At 46.0% G+C, this 19963-nt stretch overlaps 1 protein-coding gene across 2 annotated transcripts in view; it reads left to right on the top strand.

The window, feature by feature from the left end:
- HIP1 (huntingtin interacting protein 1) overlaps positions 1-19963 on the top strand; it is a 145007-nt gene that overhangs the window by 90781 nt on the left and 34263 nt on the right. For both annotated transcript variants that reach the window (XM_079792443.1, XM_079792444.1), the window contains exons 2-7: positions 4580-4643; positions 7533-7675; positions 7915-7971; positions 15189-15269; positions 17102-17178; positions 17617-17678. In XM_079792443.1, coding sequence (XP_079648569.1) covers positions 4580-4643; positions 7533-7675; positions 7915-7971; positions 15189-15269; positions 17102-17178; positions 17617-17678 — 484 coding nt within the window. The remainder of the gene's footprint in view (positions 1-4579; positions 4644-7532; positions 7676-7914; positions 7972-15188; positions 15270-17101; positions 17179-17616; positions 17679-19963) is intronic.

The following is a 19963-nucleotide window of genomic DNA, read 5'->3' as shown; positions in this document are numbered from 1 at the left end:
CATGAGGGGTGACCAGGCAGGCCGGGAGGTGGGTAGTTGGGGGTGGCCAGGCTGGCAGGGGGGACGGTTGGGGGAAACCAGGCCGGCAGGGGGGGCAGTTGGCGGCAACCAGGCTGGCAGGGAGGCCATGAGGGGCGGCCAGGCAGGCCGGGAGGGTGGGAGTTGGGGGCGGCCAGGCTGGCAGGGCAGGCAGTTGGGGGCGACCAGGCCAGTAGGGAAGGCAGTGAGGGGCGACCAGGCCGGCAGGAGGGGGCAGTTAGGGGTGACCAGGCTGGCGGGGGGGGAGGCAGTTGGGGGAGACCAGGCCGGTGGTGGGGGGGACAGTTAGGGGCAATCAGGCAGGCAGGCAGGTGAGCAGTTAGGAGCCGGATTGTGAGAGGGATGTCCCCCAAGGGGTCCCAGATTGGAGAGGGTGCAGGCTGGGCTGAGGGGACCCTCCCCGCCGTGGTGCACAAATTTCAAGCAACAGGCCTCTAGTCCTATATAATAAAAGCCTAATATGCTAAATGTATAGTCATTTATTCAACCAATCAAAATGTAATATGCTAATGATATGCTAAGGCCACTCAACCACTCACTATGATGTGCACTGACCACCAGGGGGCAGATGCTCTGACCAGTAGGTTAGCTTGCTGCTGGGGTCCAGCCAATCAGGATTGAGCAAGATGGGCTGGACATGCCCTGGAGCCCTCCAGTGGTCCCTCCCCAGCTGGCCAACCTCCCGCATCCCTCCCTGGCCCTGATCATGCACCGGTAGGGTCCCTTGGCCTGGCCTGCGCCCTCTCGCAATCTGGGACCCCTTGGGGGATATTGAAGAGCCGGTTTTGGCCCGATGGCAGAACGACCGGTCGCTATGACGTGCACTGACCACCAGGGGGCAGATGCTCAACGCAGGAGCTGCCTCCTGGTGATCAGTGCGCTCCCACAGGGGAGTGCCGCTCAGCCAGAAGCCAGGCTCACGGCTGGTGAGCACGGTGGTGGTGGCGGGAGCCTCTCCCACCTCCACAGCAGCGCTAACCCATCAGTCAGACATCCCCCGAGGGCTCCCAGACTGCGAGAGGACGCAGGCCAGGCTGAGGAACCCCCCACCCCCAGTGCATGAATTTTGTGCACCGGGCCTCTAGTAAACAAATATATGTGTAGCAAGTCTAAATCCCACCCATCACAGGTCCTCCCTCGAGGCCCTGACGTGGTTCCTAGCATTTCCCGCCAACCTGGGTTTGCTCTTCTTTCTCTCAGCCTGTACTACTGACTCTACCAACCACCCTGGAACTTGACCACATCCAGTTCAGCACCTCGCTGGATTTGGGTCTCTTGTTGTCATTTTACATGTTTATGGCCCTTATAATATTTTATGGAATGCAGGCAATCTTTAAGCACTCAACAAAGGTGGTGACTTTGCCTAGAGCTCTGTCTGCAGCCAGGACCCCCTCCTTGTCCTGGGCCAGGGGAAGAACATAGTTTAAACCTCTGTAAATCACCCAAGGAAATCTGAAGGCAAGTGAATGGCCTGGGTTGGTCCTGGAAGCAGAAGCTGAGAAAGGTCCAAGTAAGGATTTGTTAAAAGGAAGCTGGAAGCACTCTGCCTCACGAACTGCTTCACTGGGAGGTATTTGTGAATAAATGTTTTTACTTCTCTCTCGCAACATCTCACATGAGATTCCTTCTCAGTAGAGCCCCGTATCATGTGCTGTAGGGAAGAGGACAAGCACCCGCACTCTCCTTGTCCTCGGGAGGACCCCGTGTGACGGGGAAAGGACCCTGTGTTCGTCTCCAGGGCTGCCGTGACAAATGACCACGAATAGGGTGGTTTAAAACAACAAAAATGTATTCGCTCACTGTTCTGGTGGCTAGAAGTTCAAAATCAAGGTGTCAACAAGGCCGTGCTCCCTCTGAAGGCTCCAGGGAAGAACCCTTCCGTGCCTTTCCTGGTTTCTGGTGACTGCAGTCATCCCTGGTGTTCCTTGGCCTATAAACACAGCACTCCAGTCGGTGCCTCCAGCTTCACATGGTCTTCTCCCTGTGTGTCTCTGTGTCCCTGTGTCTTCACATAGCCTTTAAAAATTATTACTTTATTTTCCAATTACAGTTTGCATGCAATATGATTTTATATTCACATGCCCTGCCTATGAGGACACTGGTCATATTGGATTTCGGGCCCACCTAACACAGTATGACCTCATCTTAACTAATTACATCTGCAAAGACCCTATTTCCAAATGAAATCATGTTCATAGGTACTGGGGGATTTGGACCTGAACATATCTTTTCGGGGCCGGGGGGAGGGGCGGACACAGTTAAACCCACAACAGAGCTTATGCTGTTAAAGAGATGAGTCTGGTAGGGAGAAAAGACATGTGGAATAGTGGACTTAACACATCCAAACATTATATAAACCAGATATAAAAGAACGTATCTTGGTAAAGCCTAGAAATAACCTATTTTATACCATATATACACATATATGTACATGTACATATGTACATATATATGTACTTTTTTTTCCAGATAAAGACTCAAATGTGAAAAAACAAACAATAAAACACTTAGAAGAAAATGTAAGAGTCTGCCCAGGGTAGAAAAAGCCTTAAATAAATAGAGAACTTATAAAAGATAAGGTGAACATACTTAACTATGTAAGGCAATCAACAATCATGACATAGAAGTCCAGGAAATACAAATTAAAAGTAGAGATGAAATGTCACTATACCCATCAGACTAACAAAATAACAAGAAGCAATAACCCCTGTTGTAGTTGGGGGTGCTTTTGTACATGTTCAGTGGAAAGGTGGGTTGTTAGAGCCTTTTTAGAAAGCAATTTGGATCCTGATTAGAATGACTGCAAGAAAGCTTTTTTGTTTTAATATAGTAGGGAAATGTGAGCAACACCTAACCATTTGATAATATTAAGGACTTAGGTATGATCATAATGTTATGATTATTTTTTTAGAGTCTTTTTTTTTTTTTCCTTAAAGGGTCATACTGAATATTTACTGTTAAAATGATAGAACTCCTGGGAGTTTACTGCAGATAATCCAGGGAACAAGGAGCTCAGTGGCTGATGGTATAAAGTCAGGGTCAACACACTACAGCACAGCCAAATCCAGACCACCACCTGGCTTTTAAATAAAGTTTTATTGAAATGCAGCCACACTCATTTAGTTACATTTTGTTTGGTATCACTGAGGCTGCTTTTGCGCTGCAGCAGCAGAGTTGAACAGTTGCAATGGAGACCATGTGGCCTGCAAAGCCTAAAATATTCACATACTAACTGGCTCTACAGAAAATCTTTGCCATCCCTCACCCATAAAGAAGCATGTTTGGCTAAAAGTTTGTAATGGTTGATTCTGGGACTGGTGATGTGAGGGCTTATTAGACTGGTCTTCATACTTTTCTGTGTTTGGACTTTTCCATAATGCAACGCTTTTTAAAAAACTAAAAAAAAACTTAGTAATCTCATTCCTAGAAATCTGACCCTTGGAAATAAAAGCATCAATTAATAAGGATATGTGTGAAAGAATGTTTACTACAATGGTTTATAGTGTAAAAACAAAAAACTGGAAATAAATTGCCTTCCAACATGGGAATGCTTGTATAAATCACATCCACCCACACCATGGACTATGATGTTGTCTTTTTAAAGAATGAACTAGAATGTTGCCATTCCACTTGGTGAATTTTCCATGAGATATTTTCAAGTGAGAAAAGCAAAATGTAGGAAAATCTGTATGTGACAGTCTGATTTTTGTAGAACAGGGACAAAATTAACCTCTTCTGGAATGCAGGCATGAATGTATGTATGATATGCATAACAGATTGTTAACATAGGTTGGGGTAGAATGACATCTGTGGAAGGGAAGCAAAGCAAAACAGAAAAGGAAAAATCTATACTTAAAAAACAGCCTACATGATATGATTGTATATGTTTCTTAAGTTATATTCACATGTATATGTGCTTTGCTAAATTAAGAGTTATGGTTTTTAAAATAACTGGAAAGGTGTGCATATTTTAATGTCCTTTGATGTGAGGAAATAAAAGGGAATTTGGTTACAAATTGGAAATTACCCAAGAGTGGAAAAACAAGAGACAAGAGTGACCTGGGCCAGCAAAGGGAGGCTCTTCTGGAAGGTTCTAGTGGTGAGAGAGGGGCGGGTCGATGCTTTGAGCCACAGTAGCTCCCTGATCTCAGCGCCTCTTCCTCCTGCTCCCAGAGAAATAATGTTTCCCTGGGGGATGAAAAAGCATCCCTTTGTGTAGGCTTTAATTGCCATGCCGCTGTGCCAAGTGAATGAGTGGCAGGCAGGCGCAGCAGCTGGGCACAGCCAATGCCAGGCAGCAAAGCCCGCTGCCTTAGGACAGCCTGGGCCAGCTGGCCTGGGAGCACTGCCCACCTCTGCCCTCCACCCCCCACCCCCACTGGGGGCCCTGCACTGGGACAGTGGGGCAGAAGGGTCTGTAGAAAGGAGAGAAGAGTCATTAGAGGGAGAGAAAGGGGTGGCCCCTGGGAGGGTCTCAGCCACTCTCAGAAGCTTATTCATCTCACCCTCCCCTCTCTTTCCCCTCCCTCTTGTTTTTCAGACTGTCAGCATCAATAAGGCCATTAATACGCAGGAAGTGGCTGTAAAGGAAAAACACGCCAGAAATATCCTTTTGGATGTTGCTTGGAAGACCGACCCTGAGAGGGGTTGAATTATGGGTACTGAGGTCAGGGTGAGGAGTCCTTGCTCAGCTGTGGGAAAGGGAACCCCCACACAGGCCAGGTCCCTGCAGGGTTTGAGCAGCGTGGGGTAGCAGCAGCTGGCCCCAGAGACCAAGGCTCATCAGGGTGGAAGGCACCCAAGTGGCATGCATCTAGGCCAGTCCTTCACGCTTACCAAGATCCCACTCCCCTCCCGGGACTCCAGCTTTCCAGAACTGCCAAGTCCTTGGAAGTTACTTTCTTCCTCGGGGCACCAGAGGGATTTTCACCGGTGCCATCAAAGCACTCCAGGTCCTGTCCTTTGCCTGTAGGGCCACACTGACCACCCCTTTGGGGACATAATCATCTCCCCTTTTCTGACCTCAACAGCAAAACAAAGGTTCTCGCTACAGTGGTTGGCCTTAAGCCAATGCAGGGGTTCACCCGAAGCCAGAGGGGAAAAGGCAGGGACCTCAAGGTGGTGAGGGAACCAGTGACTTAAAAGTTTCACCACGCCGAGTTAGCAGAGGCCCTGGGAGACCACCATGGTGGGTCGGTGGCTTTGGAGAGAAGTGCAGGCAGCACTCGGGTCCCTGGGGATCTGCCCCTGAGGTGTAGAGTCCAGGAGCTGAAGGGCCGAGTCCTCAAAGGCCGAAGGAGGGGCTGCCAGTGGGGCTGAGCCTCTGTGTGTGCCAGGGGCAGAGCAGGGCACCGGGCAGAGCAAGTGCAGGCTCGGCTTCTGTCTGGGATGGCAGCTCCTCTTTGCCTGGGCTCGTCATGGTGGCTGCACCTCAGCCCCTGGGGGAGACTCTAGGTTAGATGCCAAAGCTGGCAGGCCCCCAGGAACTGTTGCTAACATCATGTACTGCTCTTTAGCGGGAAGTTACTTTGGTTGGAATTAGGGCTTTGCTCTGTGGTGGGGGCTATAGAACGTCTCCCTGGTACCCCAGGAGCCTGCCTGACAGTGAGCCAGCTGGATCTTGTCCTTTTAGCCCCAGAAGGGCATAGTCCCCTTGCTTTACTGAGTCAAGAAAACCAAACCAAGAAAAGCCCAATTGGTTTTCTCAGAATTATCTAGTCCTGACTCATACCGGCCAAGGATTTGTGGTCAGTCTGGTGCAAGATTGAAGTAAGACAGAGACAGTTGGCGTAGGCCAGTGTGCTCCTCTGGATGGGGATTGGCACAGAGAGGACCAGGCCTGCCGCGGCGGGGCCATGCCACACCCCTCCAGGGAGTCACCTGGGTGAAGAAGGAATGCTGGAGGAAGGGTCCAGGATCCCGCCTCTAGCTTGCTCTGGACCCTGTGGGGCCTCCTTATCTGTCATGAAAGAGTTGGTTGAAGAAGATTTCGAAGGTCTCATGTTCCAGCTCTAATGTTCTGTGCATCTCTTTGATTCTCAGTTTCTAAGTGGTGGATAAATAAAGAGCAGCAGCCACCTGATGCTTCTACTTCAGAAATGCTGTTCAGACATCTGTTTATCCAGGTGCCTAACTGGCAAACAGGTTACTCCCCTTCCCTCCACCACCATGGCATCCACTTTTGGAGGGCTGGGGACTGATGCTTATTTTTCTTTATATCCCTGAGTGCCTTTTACAGTTTCTGACACATAATGGGTCACACATTAAAATGCTTATAAAGTCAAAGAAGGACAGAAAGGTCTTCTTGCTTCTTTCAAAGTAAGAGTGTCCAGCTAGCTCCACTCCTGCTTCTGTCTCGGCAAACTGCTCTCAGGTAAAGTACCACAGTCAGTGTGAGGAGTCATCGCACGAGAGGGAGGCGTGCTGCCCATCTCTCCTCTTACTCCCTTGTAGTCTGAGGGGCTGTGTTTTAGGTGAAAGTGTAAGTTATTTCAGAAATCACTCCAAGACCAATAGCTGATTTCAGCTTCCGGACCCAAAAGTTCTGTGTTCAAGCCCACCCCCCTCAAAATGCAGGTTTCCGTTTAGGGAAGAAACTTTATGATCCCTTCTAGCTCAGAAGCAAAACCACATGTGTCTGGGTGAATCATAATTTGTGACCTGAGGCAAGTCTTTCTGTCCTAAATGGCACCATGCTTCTTACCTGAGCCTTGATAAAGAACTTGAAATTCTGAGGGAAGAGCTGTACTTGAGGTTGATGGTGCCCATTTATTGGATGTGTGTGGCCTGTTTACGTAGACAATCACAAAAGAAATGTGGGCATCCTTTACTCACCCCAAAAAGGGCTCACTAACTGCAGAGTCTGGAGTGCTAACTTAAAAGCTTGTGAACCCAGACGAACATTTATTACACTCATACCGTGGCAGGCGGTCCCTGGGGAGTGAGTACTGTTGGGAATTGGATCTTGGGAGGAAGTGGCCCTAGGATTTGACATACAGGGAGTTGAAGGTGTTAAGAGATGAAGGCACCCCTGAACAGGTCAGGAATGTTTATAGAGGAGTTGGGGTGTCAGAGTCATTTTAAGTTTAGAGAAAAGACATTTGAACAAAGACTGCTGCTTTCAGGGCAAGAGCAGAGAACCTGATAGAGAGGAGTCAGGTGCTGCTGGAGGAGGAGCCAACCAAATTATCTTCCCGCTAAAGGCAAACTTGTGCAAATTAGAAAAAGACACCCCTCCCAAAAGACATTGCCATCTCTGGGGAAATTGTCTAATAAAGTGGATTTTATTAGAATGGGACACTTTCTTGGCATCTGTCAAAAAATTGTACAGGGCTTTGGTGTGTTAGTTATAAGGAGCGTCCCCTCCTAGGGAGTGCCACTGTGCCCTGGACAACTGCACAATCCTCTGCAGCAGCCTGTTGCAGGCTCGACCCCAAAGATCGGCTGGCTGCCTGAGGCAGGGCCTGTGCTTTGTTTTCCATGACCCTCCTCACCGTGCATACTGGGCACCCACCATGAGAAAGGGGCACAGACCTTTTGGTCTGTCGTCAACCGGCTGCCCCTCTCCAGCAACGCTGTGCTCTGCTGGAAGTTCTGCCACGTGTTCCACAAACTCCTCCGAGATGGACACCCAAACGTGAGTTCCTGGGGCTGCAAGGGCTGGGCCAGAGGGCCAGGGACCGTGTGGGGAAAGTGTGATTGCCTGCGCCGCTGTCCACTCCTGCCCTGAGGGTGGCAACTGCCCCTTTCTTCTGGCCTTTTGCTCACTGACCTGAGGTGGGGTTGTCTCTCTGATCAGCCTCTCCATCCCTGAGAACCATCTTTTACCCTCCTCTGTCTCCTCTCTTCTCACAGGCTGTTCTCTTTCCTCCCCAGGTCCTGAAGGACTCTCTGAGATACAAAAACGAATTGAGTGACATGAGCAGGATGTGGGTGAGTTTGGAGATTTGCACAAGGACTACTTGTGCCTCATTCTCCTTCCCCAGAGACCACAGAACAAGGACTGTGGAACTGAACAAACTCATCTCTTTCAGTTTATTTTAAGATCTCTCTCATGTGCATCAGCGAGGGGTCAAGGGTACCTCCAAATAGTACCATGACGCCCACAGTCTTACCTGGGATCTCTGGAAGCTGTAGAGGTCTGGGAGCTTTTTCTGCCAATGGGACCTTATGTCACAACGTTCTCCAGGCATTGGGATCCCCCAGCAGTGACATTGCCACAGTTCCCACCTCTTTTTTTTTTTACTGGTCCTTTTGGAGTCACAATACATTGAGGACTAGCATTCCCACTTCTTAATGCCAGTGCCTTTTCTTTTTTTAAATATATTTTTATTTATTTCAGAGAAGAAGGGAGAGGAAGAGAGAGCTAGAAACATCAATGATGGGAGGAAATCATTGATTTGCTGCCTCCTGGACGTTGGACTGAGCCCGCAACCCAGGCATGTGCCCTTGACCGGAATTGAACCTGGGACCTTTGGGTCTGCTGGCTGACGCTCTATCCACTGAGCCAAACCAGCTAGGGCAATGCCAGTGCCTTTTCTTTTCTGCCTAGGGATTCCCAGGATGAGGGAGGAGGTAGCTGACAATACCAGAATCAATTGAAAAGAGTATTTTTATGCACACATCAGAATTCCACCAGGTTCTTTTTAAAAATATATATATTGATTGATTGATTTTTTTTAAATAGATTCTTACATCCAAAGAGTATGTGTATGGATAGGGGGCAATCTGCATTTTGAAGAATCTCCCAGGTTGATCCTGATGTGTTCCCCACTGGTTGAGAACTACTACTTTAGCTCTCCCCTTTAAATTCTTACCTGTATCTGTCTGCACTCACAAAATGTTAGCAACTGTGTAGTCCAGTCTACCCATTACAGATGAGTGACGACAGGCCCAGACAGGAAAGCTGCTTTTCCTAGTCATAAGGCTAGTTCAACTGAACAAAGCTGAGAGTTGTCCCCCAAACTCCCAGATGGATGCTAGAGAGCTTTTCGTTGTATCCCTAAACATGTAGGGCTTAGGTCTTTTTCCTTTTTGTTAGAAATTGCCTGGTATGTCCTTTTCTATCCTTTTATTTTTTACTTTTCTACATTCTTATGTTTTAAAAATATCACTTGGAAATAGCAATTAGTTGGATTTCGTTGTTGATTTATTAAAGATGGCAGTCTTTGTCTTTTAACTGTGCAGTTGCTCCATTTACATTTATTATAATGCGTGATATGTTTAGATTTATATTTCAGTCTTATTCTGTGCTATTTGTTCCATCTGGTCTGTTTCTATTTCTCCCACCTTGTCTTCAGTTGGATTGATTATTTTTTCTCATTCCATTTTTCCCTAATTGCTAGTTGGGAGATTAAAAAACATCTGTTTTTATGTGTTGTTTTTTGGTATGTTATCTAATATTTATAAAATGCATGTTTATCAAGGTCTAAAATTCATATCTTTATCTGTTTCCTGTATAATACAATGAACTCAGAATATTTTAACTCCATTCACACCTTAACTTGTATGTTATTGTCATGTATTTTAATCTTAGTTATTTGTTTCTTTTTAAACACTATCAGGTATTTTATTTTGTTTTATTCTGTGTTCCTAATTTCTTCTTACATCTTATATCTTTTATCTGAGATCACTTTCTTTCTGTCTAAATTATTTCCTTTAGAACTTCCTTCTGTGAAAGTTTACTTTTGGCCAACAACAATTTTTACTTGTTTAAGAATGTCTTTATTTCACCCTCATTCATGGAACATATTTTCTCTGGGTTTAGAATTTTTGTATGACAGTTATTTTATATCATCACATGGAAGATATTATTCAGGATATCCTTCCACTGACTTCTGGCTTTCATCATTTTCATGAAGTCTGCTGTCAGACTCATCGTTGTCTTTTTTAAGCTAATCTGTCTTTTTTATCTGGCCATTTTAAAGATATTAGTACATGTCTATGTGTGATTCTTTGGACTTCTTAAATCTATCAGTCAGTATCTTTCATCAGTTATGAAAAATTCTCATTGTCTCTTCAAATATTGCCTTTGCTATACATTCTGTCTTTTCCTCTGAGACTTTGGTTAGAGTTAGTTAGACTTTCTCACTTTATCCCCATCTCACTTTAAACCACTATTTCACTTAAACCACTATTTCTACCTCTTTGTCTCTATACTTCATTCTGGATAATTTTATTACATCTGGCTTTCAGTTTACTTGTTCCCTCTTCAGCTGGCTCTAATTGGATTGGCCCTGCATATATTTTTAAATAGTCTCTTAATTATTTAGACATATTAAACATAGTGATTTCATAAATCATTTTTAATATTTCCATTATCTAAAGCCCTTAAGAGATCTGTTTCTGGCATCTGTTGTTTTTTGTGAATTTTGCTCATAGTATGTAGTTTCTTTTTGTGTTTAGTTATTTCTTACTGTGAGCTTCTCATTTTCCTTAGAATTTTATTTGTGGGAAGTCTTTGGAGTCTGTAGGTTCCTACAGTGTAGAGAGAATTGGCATTTGCTTCTGTTGACCGCTCTTAAGTTCTCAGCTTAAGGTTTTGTGACTTCTAGGCAGAGCCTCTTGAGTACTAGCTCATGAGTCCAGTTCTCAGCAGCAGTTTCTCCTCCTTCTGATCACAACAGTGGTCTGAGGCAGCCGATTTTCTTTGTAGTCCACATGGAGGACTCCTTCAGTGCAGGAGTATGGAAATGTGTTATTTCCGATTTATCCTTGGTTCCCCTGAACAAAGGAGGAAGCCTTTTGGCTCTTCAGTAGACTCTGCAAGTTGGGCAGAGCCCTGCCTTCTGTTTACCACCTGGCCCTCGAGGCCCAGAAAATCAAAGCTCAAGTTCACCTGCTCTGGCAAAGTCCCCTCTCCCCCAACTCTACTAATCCAGTAATCCATTTACTCTCCAAGAATCTGTGTTTACTCAGTCCCTGGCCTATGGATTCCTTACACTTGTTAATTCATTAATGCCTTCAAAAATTTTTAAATGTTTTCCCAGTATTGTCAGTTTTCAGTGGGAAGGTCAACCCAGGTAGCTAGCCTACCTTGTTATCCAAAATAGAATTCCTTTAGGTCTTTTTCCCTATGTAGTCTATTTCTCTCATTTGCCTAAGAATTAGAAACCTCTGAAATTAGAAACCTCTTTTACTTTATTTTTTTTTAAATTAAGACTTCTTTTACAGCAGTTTTAGGTTCACAGCAAAATTGACAAGAAAATACAAAGATTTCCCAAATACGCCTTGCCACCCCAGCACACATAGCCTCTCCTATATCAAAATCCCCCACAATGAGTAGTGCATTGGTTACAATCGAAGAACCTATGTTGACACATCATAATCACCCAAAGCGCATAGTTTACATTATAGTTCACTCGTGGTGTTGTATATTCTTTGCGCTTGGACAAATGTGTAATGACATATATCCATCATTATGGTATCATACAGAATATTTTCACTGACTTAAAAGATCTATATTCCACCTATTCATCCCTCCCTGTCCCCCTGCCCACAACCCCTGGCAACCACTGATCTTTTTACTGTCTCACTGCTTTTTCTTGACTGTCATACACTTGGAATCATATTGTATGTAGCCTTTTCAGATTGGCTTTTTTCACTTGACAATATAGATTTCAGTTTCTTCCATGTCTTTTCATGGCATGATAGCTCATTTCTTTTTAACCCTTAATAATATTCCATTGTCAGGATACATGACAACTGATTTATCCATTCATCTACTGATAGTAGTCCTTTATCAGGTGTGTCTTTTGGTTGCTTCCAATTTGGGGCAATTATGAATAAAGCTGCTATAACCACCAGTATGTAGGTTTTGAGTGGAAATAAGTTTTCAGCTCCTCTGAGTAAAAACCAAGGAGCACCACTACTGGTAAGAGTATCCTTAGTTCTGTTAGAAACTGCCAAACTGTCTGTACCATTTTGCATCCCACCAGCAATGCAGGAGAGTTCCTATTGCTCCATATCCTTACCAGCGTTTGGTGTTGCCAATGTTCTGGATTTTGGCCATTTTAACAGGTGTGTAGTGGTGTCTCGTTTTAATTTGCATTTCCCTGGTGACATATGATGTGGAGCATCTTTTTGTATGTTTGTTTGCCATCTATATATATTTTTGGCCCATTTTTTAATTGGGCTGTTTGATTTCTTATTGAGTTTTAAGAGGGTTTTGTTTTTTAAAAATTATTTTGGACAGTAGTCCTTTATCAGGTGTGTCTTTTGCAAATATTTCTCCCCAGTCTGTGGCTTATTTGTTCATTCCCTTGATGTCCTTTGAAGAGCAAAAGTTTTCAATTTTAATGAAATCCAGCTTATAAATTAATTTTTTAATAGATTGTATCTTTGGTGTTGTGTCTAAGATGTCATCACCATACTCAAGGTCACCTAGGTTTTTCTCCTGTGTTATCTTTTAGGAGTTTTATAGTTTTGTGTTTTACACTAAGTCTGTGATCCATTCATTCATCTTTTACTTTTTGATCCTATGCATTTTCATGTGAAGGATAGTTGTCTTTGATGGTGAGAATATTTTTGCTTCTTTTCAGTACTTTCCAATCCTCCTATCTAATAAAAGAGTAATAGGCAAATTGACCATCACTCCAACACACAAGATGGCTGCCCCCATGTGAACACAAGATGGCTGCCACAAGATGGCAATCAGGGAAGGGTAGTTGGGAGGAATCAGGCCAGCAGGGGAGGGCAGTTGGGAGGGACCAGTCCTGCAAGGGAGGGCAGTTGGGGACGATCAAGCCTGCAGGGGAGGGCAGTTAGGGGTGACCAGGCTGGCAGAGGAGGGAAGTTGGGGGTGACCGGGCCTGCAGGAAAGGGCATTTGGGGGGAACCCAGGCCTGCAAGGGAGAGCAGTTGGGGGGGACCAGGCTTGCAGGGGAGGGCAGTTAGGGGTGACCAGGCCTGCAGAGGAGGGCAGTTAGGGGCAATCAGGCTGGCAGGGGAGGGCAGTTAGGCATTAATCAGGCTGGCAGGGGAGTGGTTTAGGGGTGATCAAGCTGGCAGGCAGAAGCGGTTAGGAGCAATCAGGAAGGCAGGCAGGCGAGCATTTGGGAGCCAGCAGTCCTGGATTGTGAGAGGGATGTCCAGCTGCCCATTTAGGCCCGATCCTACCGGGATCGGGCCTAAACGGGCAGTCGGACATCCTCAAGGGGTCCCAGATTGGAGAGGGTGCAGGCTGGGCTGAGGGACACACACCCCCGTGCACGAATTTCGTGCATCAGGCCTCTAGTTTTTCTATAATAAATAAGTATAATGTAAAAATTAATCAGGTTAATTTTCATAGAAAATTATGAAACACTCATCTCTAGCAATTGACATTTTTAACCTCTGATTATTCATTTCCCTTTGGTGCCCTTTCAGGCCTGTTTCAACAGGGTTTCTTTTTTCTAGAGGATATAGATGCAATTAAAAGAAAACAAAAGTCAAAACTCATGTGGAAGCCACAGCTATTCAGTTGAAGGGTTCTTTGTGGATATGGGGACATTTTGTATATAACTAGGAGTTCCCAGCATTACTCTGCGAATCCTAGCTTCCTCCCACACACCTAGGACATGACTGCGTGGGCAGGCTCTATGGGAATGCTTGTTCTTCACCTGCTAGGATTGGTTTCATTTAAAATCCCCACCCCATGTCTAATACTGTAGATGACCTTAATCCATTGGGGTCCCTCTTGAGGAGGTGTTTCCTCTCCTGTGCTTAGAGAGACAGAAGGAAAGAAATAGCCCATAGCCAGGCTGTGATTACTAAGACTAAGAGACTTAAAATTCTTAAATAAGAAGCCCTTGTACAGAATTTATTCAGAAAAGTCCTCATGTTTGTACACAAGATTATACTGTAAGAATGAACAGTAGGGAGTTGGTTTGATAAATTATAGTACATACTTATAATGTACTGGGGAGTCACTAAAAATAATGATACAGAAAAAAATTTAAGGAGATAGAAAAAATTGCAGTATATTGAAATGGCAAATTGATTCCGTTTTTTATTTTAAAATAAAGGTGGAGCAACAGAGGATTTTTTAGGGCTGTAAAACTACTCTGTTTGATATTATAATGGTAATACATATCATTATACATTTGTCAAAACCCATAGGATGTACAATATCAAGAGTGAACCCTATGGAGTTTCCTCAAAAAACTAAAAATGGAACTCCCATTTGACCCAGTGATCCCACTTCTAGGAATATATCCCAAGAAACTAGAAATACCAATCAGAAATGATATATGCACCCCTATGTTCATAGCAGCACAATTTACCATAGCTAAGATTTGAAAACAGCCTAAGTGCCCATCAGCAGATGAGTGGATTAAAAAACAATGGAATCCTATGCTGCTGTAAAAAGGAAGGAACTCCTACCATTTGCAATAGCATGGATGGACGTGGAGAGCATTATGCTAAGCAAAATCAGTCAGTCAGATAAATATCACATGATCTCACTCATTTGTGGAATATAATGAACAACATAAACTGATGAACAAAAACAGATCCAGAGACAGAGAAGCATCGATCAGACCGTCAAACCTCAGAGGGAAGGTAGGGGAGGGTGGGGGTAAGGGGGAGAGATCAACCAAAGGACTTGTATGCATGCATATAAGCATAACTAATGGACACAGACACCAGGGGCGTGAGGGCATGAGCAGGGGGGTGAGGGGGCAATGGGGGCATAAGAACACATATGTAATACCTTAATCAATAGAGAAAGGGGAAAAAAGTGAACCCTAATGCCAAATTTATTTTTGAAGATAATTATGTGTTAATGTAAGTTCATCAATTGTAACAAATGTCCCACTCTGGTGTGGGATGTTGACAGCTGGGGAGGTTGTTTATGTGCAAGGGGTATATAGGAAATCTCTATACGTTCTGTTTGATGTTCTGTGAAGTTAAAACTACTTTGAAAATGAAGTCTATTTGAATTGGAAAAAAGAAAATAAATAACATTTTGTACCCCAAAGTGTTAGCCATGATTATATCTGATGTTCACATATGTACTTCCCTATATTTTCCAAATTGTTAACAATGGATGTTTGTTATTTTCATAATCAGAAAAAATATATATATTTTTTAAAAATGAAGTCCCGGCTGTAGGTCTTTCAACTCAACTGTTCTTAGTGTTAACACCCTACTGTCTCTCCTCTTCCTGAAAGGGCCACCTGAGTGAGGGGTATGGACAGCTTTGCAGCATCTACCTCAAACTGCTGAGAACGAAGATGGAATACCACACCAAAGTGAGTCTTTGCTGACAATTCTGCTCTCTTTCCCCTCCCCAAGTCTCCTCAGTACCTTGATGACCTTGTCAGGTCTTTCAGGTAATAAGACAGCCTGGCTCAGGGAGTATTTATAGCACCTCCCAGCTGTGTGAGAGGAAGCGTGTTATAGGACAGCCATGGCCAGGCCCGGGGATGTGGCCCGAGTCTTCTGCACCATTTTGGAAATAGGAGGAGGAACCCTATCCTGCAGGTTGCCTTATGAAAATATTTTAGAAGCACTGACTTTACTGTTAACAAAAATAATTCCTTCCATTTGTATAGCGAGTTTTCACACAGAACCTTCTATAACTTTAGTCAGTATTTCTTACATACCTAATGCATGTAAAACTGTGTGCTTGGTACCAAGTGGCATGTAAGAATAAGTAAAAAGGGTGCTCGTCGGCATTTGCAGATCCGCTGGGGAGAGGCTTATGTACTTAAGCACTCATGTATAGTGCGAAGCAGCTGCGTGTGTCTGTGCCCGTGGGAAAATGCAGAGATGTTTTGAAACGCCTGAGGATTGCGGTGTTTGAAAGGGCACAGTGAAGGAAGCGGGGCTTGATGTGGACCTCGAAGGATGGGTGTGGTGCATATAGATGGTGGATGGCATGCCAGGTGGGAGAGAAAACCACCTGAATTAGGGAGCTGGCAGTACAAATGGAGAAGGAAGGACCATTAAGAAGGAATAACATATTTACGGTAGTGTCTTTTATCTCCATTATCTTTTACTAACTTAAAGGGTAGCTTTGATTCATTGAATCCATCCTAGTCTATTAAACCTTTTCTGTACATCACCTAATCCTCACAACAACCCTACGAAGTAGCTATTATTATATCCTAGGAAAATGAAACTCAAGAGAGTGGTTGTCCCTTGCCTGAGACACGTAGCTTCTCAGTAGGGAGGTGGAGATTTGAACCCAGGCCCATATGATACTATAGCCTATGTGGGTCAGGGGCCACCCTTACCTCCCCTCATGTCTCATTGAGTGCCTGCCAAGGGCCAGAGCTAGTAGGCTCTGAAGAGAGAAAGGTGAACAGACTTTGGCCCTGCTTCCGGGAGTCGTAGTTTGGTTGGGAGAGAAGTGACAGAGGGAGAGAAGATAGGCTGCAGTAAGGATGAGAATTGAGAGAAGCAGGAGGTGATACAAAAGCACATACACGGCTATCTGGTTTAGACTGAACCAGGTAGGCTTCTGAGAGGCAGTGTGACACCTGAGCTCAGTCGTAGGGTGTTACAGTTGTCTATGCTGCACAACACAACACCCCAAACTTAGTGTCTTGCACCAACAACAGTCCTTTACTATCTCCCACACTTTCTGTGGGTCAGGAGTTCTGGAAGAGCTTGGCGGGGCAGTTGCAGTCAGATGTAGTTGCAGTCAGATGCTGGCTGGGGTGCAACAGTGCGGGGTTGGCCTGCCAGCTCTCTCTTCCTGGAGGCTCAGAGCTAGTCAGGACTTCTTCACAGCCTGGTGAAGTTTCCCAAAAGAATAAGGTGGAAAGGTATTTTATTTTATTTTATTGTTAATCCTCACTGGAGGATATTTTTTCCATTGATTTTTATTTTTTAGAGAGAGTGGAAGGGTGGGTGGGAGGGAGTGGGAAGAGAGATAGAGACAGACAGACAGACAGGTAGACATTGATGTAGAGTGATACATTGATTGGTTGCAAGCACCTTAACTGGGCCGGGAATCGAACTCGTGACCCTTCACTGTGCGAGCCAACACTCTAACCACTGAGAAACACCGGCTAAGGCTATGTAGAGAGCTTCTGAGGTGTCATGTTCTGACTTCCTTTCTCTCTTTCCCTTCCAGAATCCCAGGTTCCCAGGCAACCTTCAGATGAGTGACCGGCAGCTGGACGAGGCTGGAGAGAGTGATGTTAACAACTTGTAAGTGGCTGTCCTCGTGCTCTGGACCCCGTGGGGAAGAGAGCTTTTGTGGAACCTCTCACTTCCCATTAGGCTTTCAGAGGCCCTTACGGTAGAGGCTGGGGCTTGGGGGGGGACGGAAGGCCTTGGGGCCACTTACTGCTGATGCCTCATCCAGAACCCTTCCAGGCTGTCTCACACTTCAGCTCTGTGCTCTGGTCCCCTCCACCCTCCCCACCCAGTGTGGTGCCTGCCCTCCCCCTTTGCCGCTGTCACTATTGAATTCACCCTGCTTGTTCCTCAGATGGCCTCAATACCCACTTAGGTGGGAGCTAAGAACTGGAGCTGGTGTGTGTGTGTATGCACATTGGGGTTGGAAGCAGCAGTGCAGAGTGTGGGGGGAGGGACAGGTTAAGTGCTCGCTTTGGGAGCATCAGCTCTCTTTCTTCTTGGGTCTAGTTTTCAGCTAACAGTGGAGATGTTCGACTACCTGGAGTGCGAACTTAACCTCTTCCAAACTGGTGAGTCTCTCCCTCCCATCTGGCCCAGGCTTCCATGGGCATTGCCTCATTCCCAGCCTAGTTCGCTACTTGGACCAGCCAGGCTCGTCTGCCTCTCCCTACAAGCTGCACAGCACAAGGTCAGGAACATGGAGACTCAGGCTCTCCGTCCCTGGTGCAGAGAGGGGCTGAAGCTCTGGGGCATTTGCAGAGTCGGTGATTTCATGTCTGAGCAGAATGACCACACTCCCCAGCTTACTGGCTTCACCCCTGAAGTCCAGGCCTCCAAGAGCCCAAAGACAGGTCTGACCCCTTTGACAGCCCATGGACTCTGGCCCCAACATTGGCCGGTCCTTGGCCAGCCCCGTCGGCTACGCAGCCAGGCCGGCACTCGGGCTCGATTTCTGTCCGAAGGGCTGCTGTCTGCTGTTTGGTCGGTAGCCAGGTTGAGTTGGGTTGTTACCGAAGTCCATGTGAGAAGTCCTAATCCCCTGGTGGGGGAGCACTGGGGACTCCCTCCTGCTGAGAGTCCTGGTGCCTCTAGGCTGTCAGCCCCTGACAAGACTTGAGAGGGAAGCAACCGGTTCCCTTGTCTCCTGTGTCCTCTCATCCCTACACTTCCCAGCATGGCTCTCCCTTCTATCGCTGGGGAATGGAAGAGCCAGTTTTCTGAGACTCAGGATGTTCTGTGATGAGTGTCCAGCTCCGTGAAAGCACATTCCAAACCACAAGTGTGTGTGCACAAGCTTGGCGGCCTCAGCGTTTGGGCATGTAGGCCACTCCTGGGGCTTTGATTCTCATGAAAGACAGGAGAGCTGCAGCTTTTTGCAATATGTTCATCTATGTAGCAAGTAATTACAACTGGCCAGTTCATTCCAGCTGTGCCAGGCCTGTGACAGGGCAGCAAACTCCTTGATACTTTGACTAATCAGTTCAGTGCAGGATGTGGTCAGAGGGACACTATGGTTTGTGGAAGAAATAAGAAGGCACTGGGCCTACTAGCAACCTGTTTGAGCAGAGTCTTCCACAGAAGTCAATACTAGTAGGGAAGTAAAAAGGAAACAAAATCCAGTCCCTGCTGTAAGGCATTCCCAGCAAGGTAGGAGAAATGGTGTCGATGCGATTTTTTTTTTTTTAAATGCATTAGAAATCTTTGCATAAAAGTATACAAACAGCGACACATTGTTGGGGCTGACTTGCAGTTATTTCGCTTTGGGCAGGAAGGGCCTGGGGGGATAAGTCAGAATTCATTGACATTCAGCTTCGGAATGTGCTTAATTTGAAAGCAGGTATGAGTGATATTCTAGGGATTGTCATCCTTGGGAGCGTCAGCCTAGAGGTTGCCACTGAGCTGACCCAAGCTCTCTTCCAGGAGCTCGGGCCTTCTTCCCAGAGTCTGCCCGCCACTGCAGTCGTGGGTGGGAAACAAGGCAAATGTTTCAGCCTTTGGGGCTGCCTCTTCCAGTCGCTGGCAAACCGTTGGAGTAAGAGTAAGCAAAGGAGTGGTAACCCCGCCAGGATGTGACGAGGCTGGGAGGATGAGTAAGTGGTGCAGGCAAATGCCTCACCCCAGGTGGCCAGCCTGCTCCCACCTCCCGTGATACCTGGCTGCTTTTATCTGCATTGCTCACTTGTATTGTTACCACTAGATGCTGAGCTTCTCCTCAGAATCAGGAACCGTGCCCTACTCATCTCTGTTCTAGCCCAGTGCCCGGTCTATAGCAAGCTCTCAACAGCAAAGTTCAAGGATGCTTGCCTTAGATGAGCAGCAGTGAAGAAACAGCAGGTGAACAGAGTTCGTAACATGGTGACAGCATCTGGCTGAATGCTCTGGGCTTATCAGGTGATTAGCTACTTAGAGTTTTCTATAGAGGAGAGCTACCGAGTCGGCACAGCCTTTCCGAGGTAAACGTTGGTGGCTTTCTCACCCCTGAAAGAGCCCACATTTGGAATCAAGAGCCCTCTGCTACGTGTCTCCCCTGCTACCTCCCCTGTCCTGGTCACCTGCTGTGTGACACAAAGTCATGAGGGTGGTGTTGGAGGAAGCTGCTCCAGCTTTTAAGTCCTGGTCTGTGACTCCGTGAGGTTCCAGCAGTACCCTCAGGAGGATGCCCCTGGCCTTCAGCTCTGGGAGATGGACCAGTTACAGTTAACATTTATTTTGAGCACTTACAGTGGTTCTCAAACTAGGATCCCTGGACGAGCAGCATTAGCATCACCTAAAAAACTTGTTAGAAAAGCACATGCTCAGGTCCCACCCCAGACACAGTGGATCTGGGGCTGAGACCCAGCAATTAGTGTCTTAA

Source organism: Cnephaeus nilssonii (genome assembly GCF_951640355.1).
Source record: "Cnephaeus nilssonii genome assembly, chromosome: 2".
NCBI classification, from domain to species: Eukaryota; Metazoa; Chordata; class Mammalia; order Chiroptera; family Vespertilionidae; genus Cnephaeus; species Cnephaeus nilssonii.
Note: the sequence above shows the minus strand (reverse complement) of the source record. Positions and strands in the feature narration are given on the sequence as shown.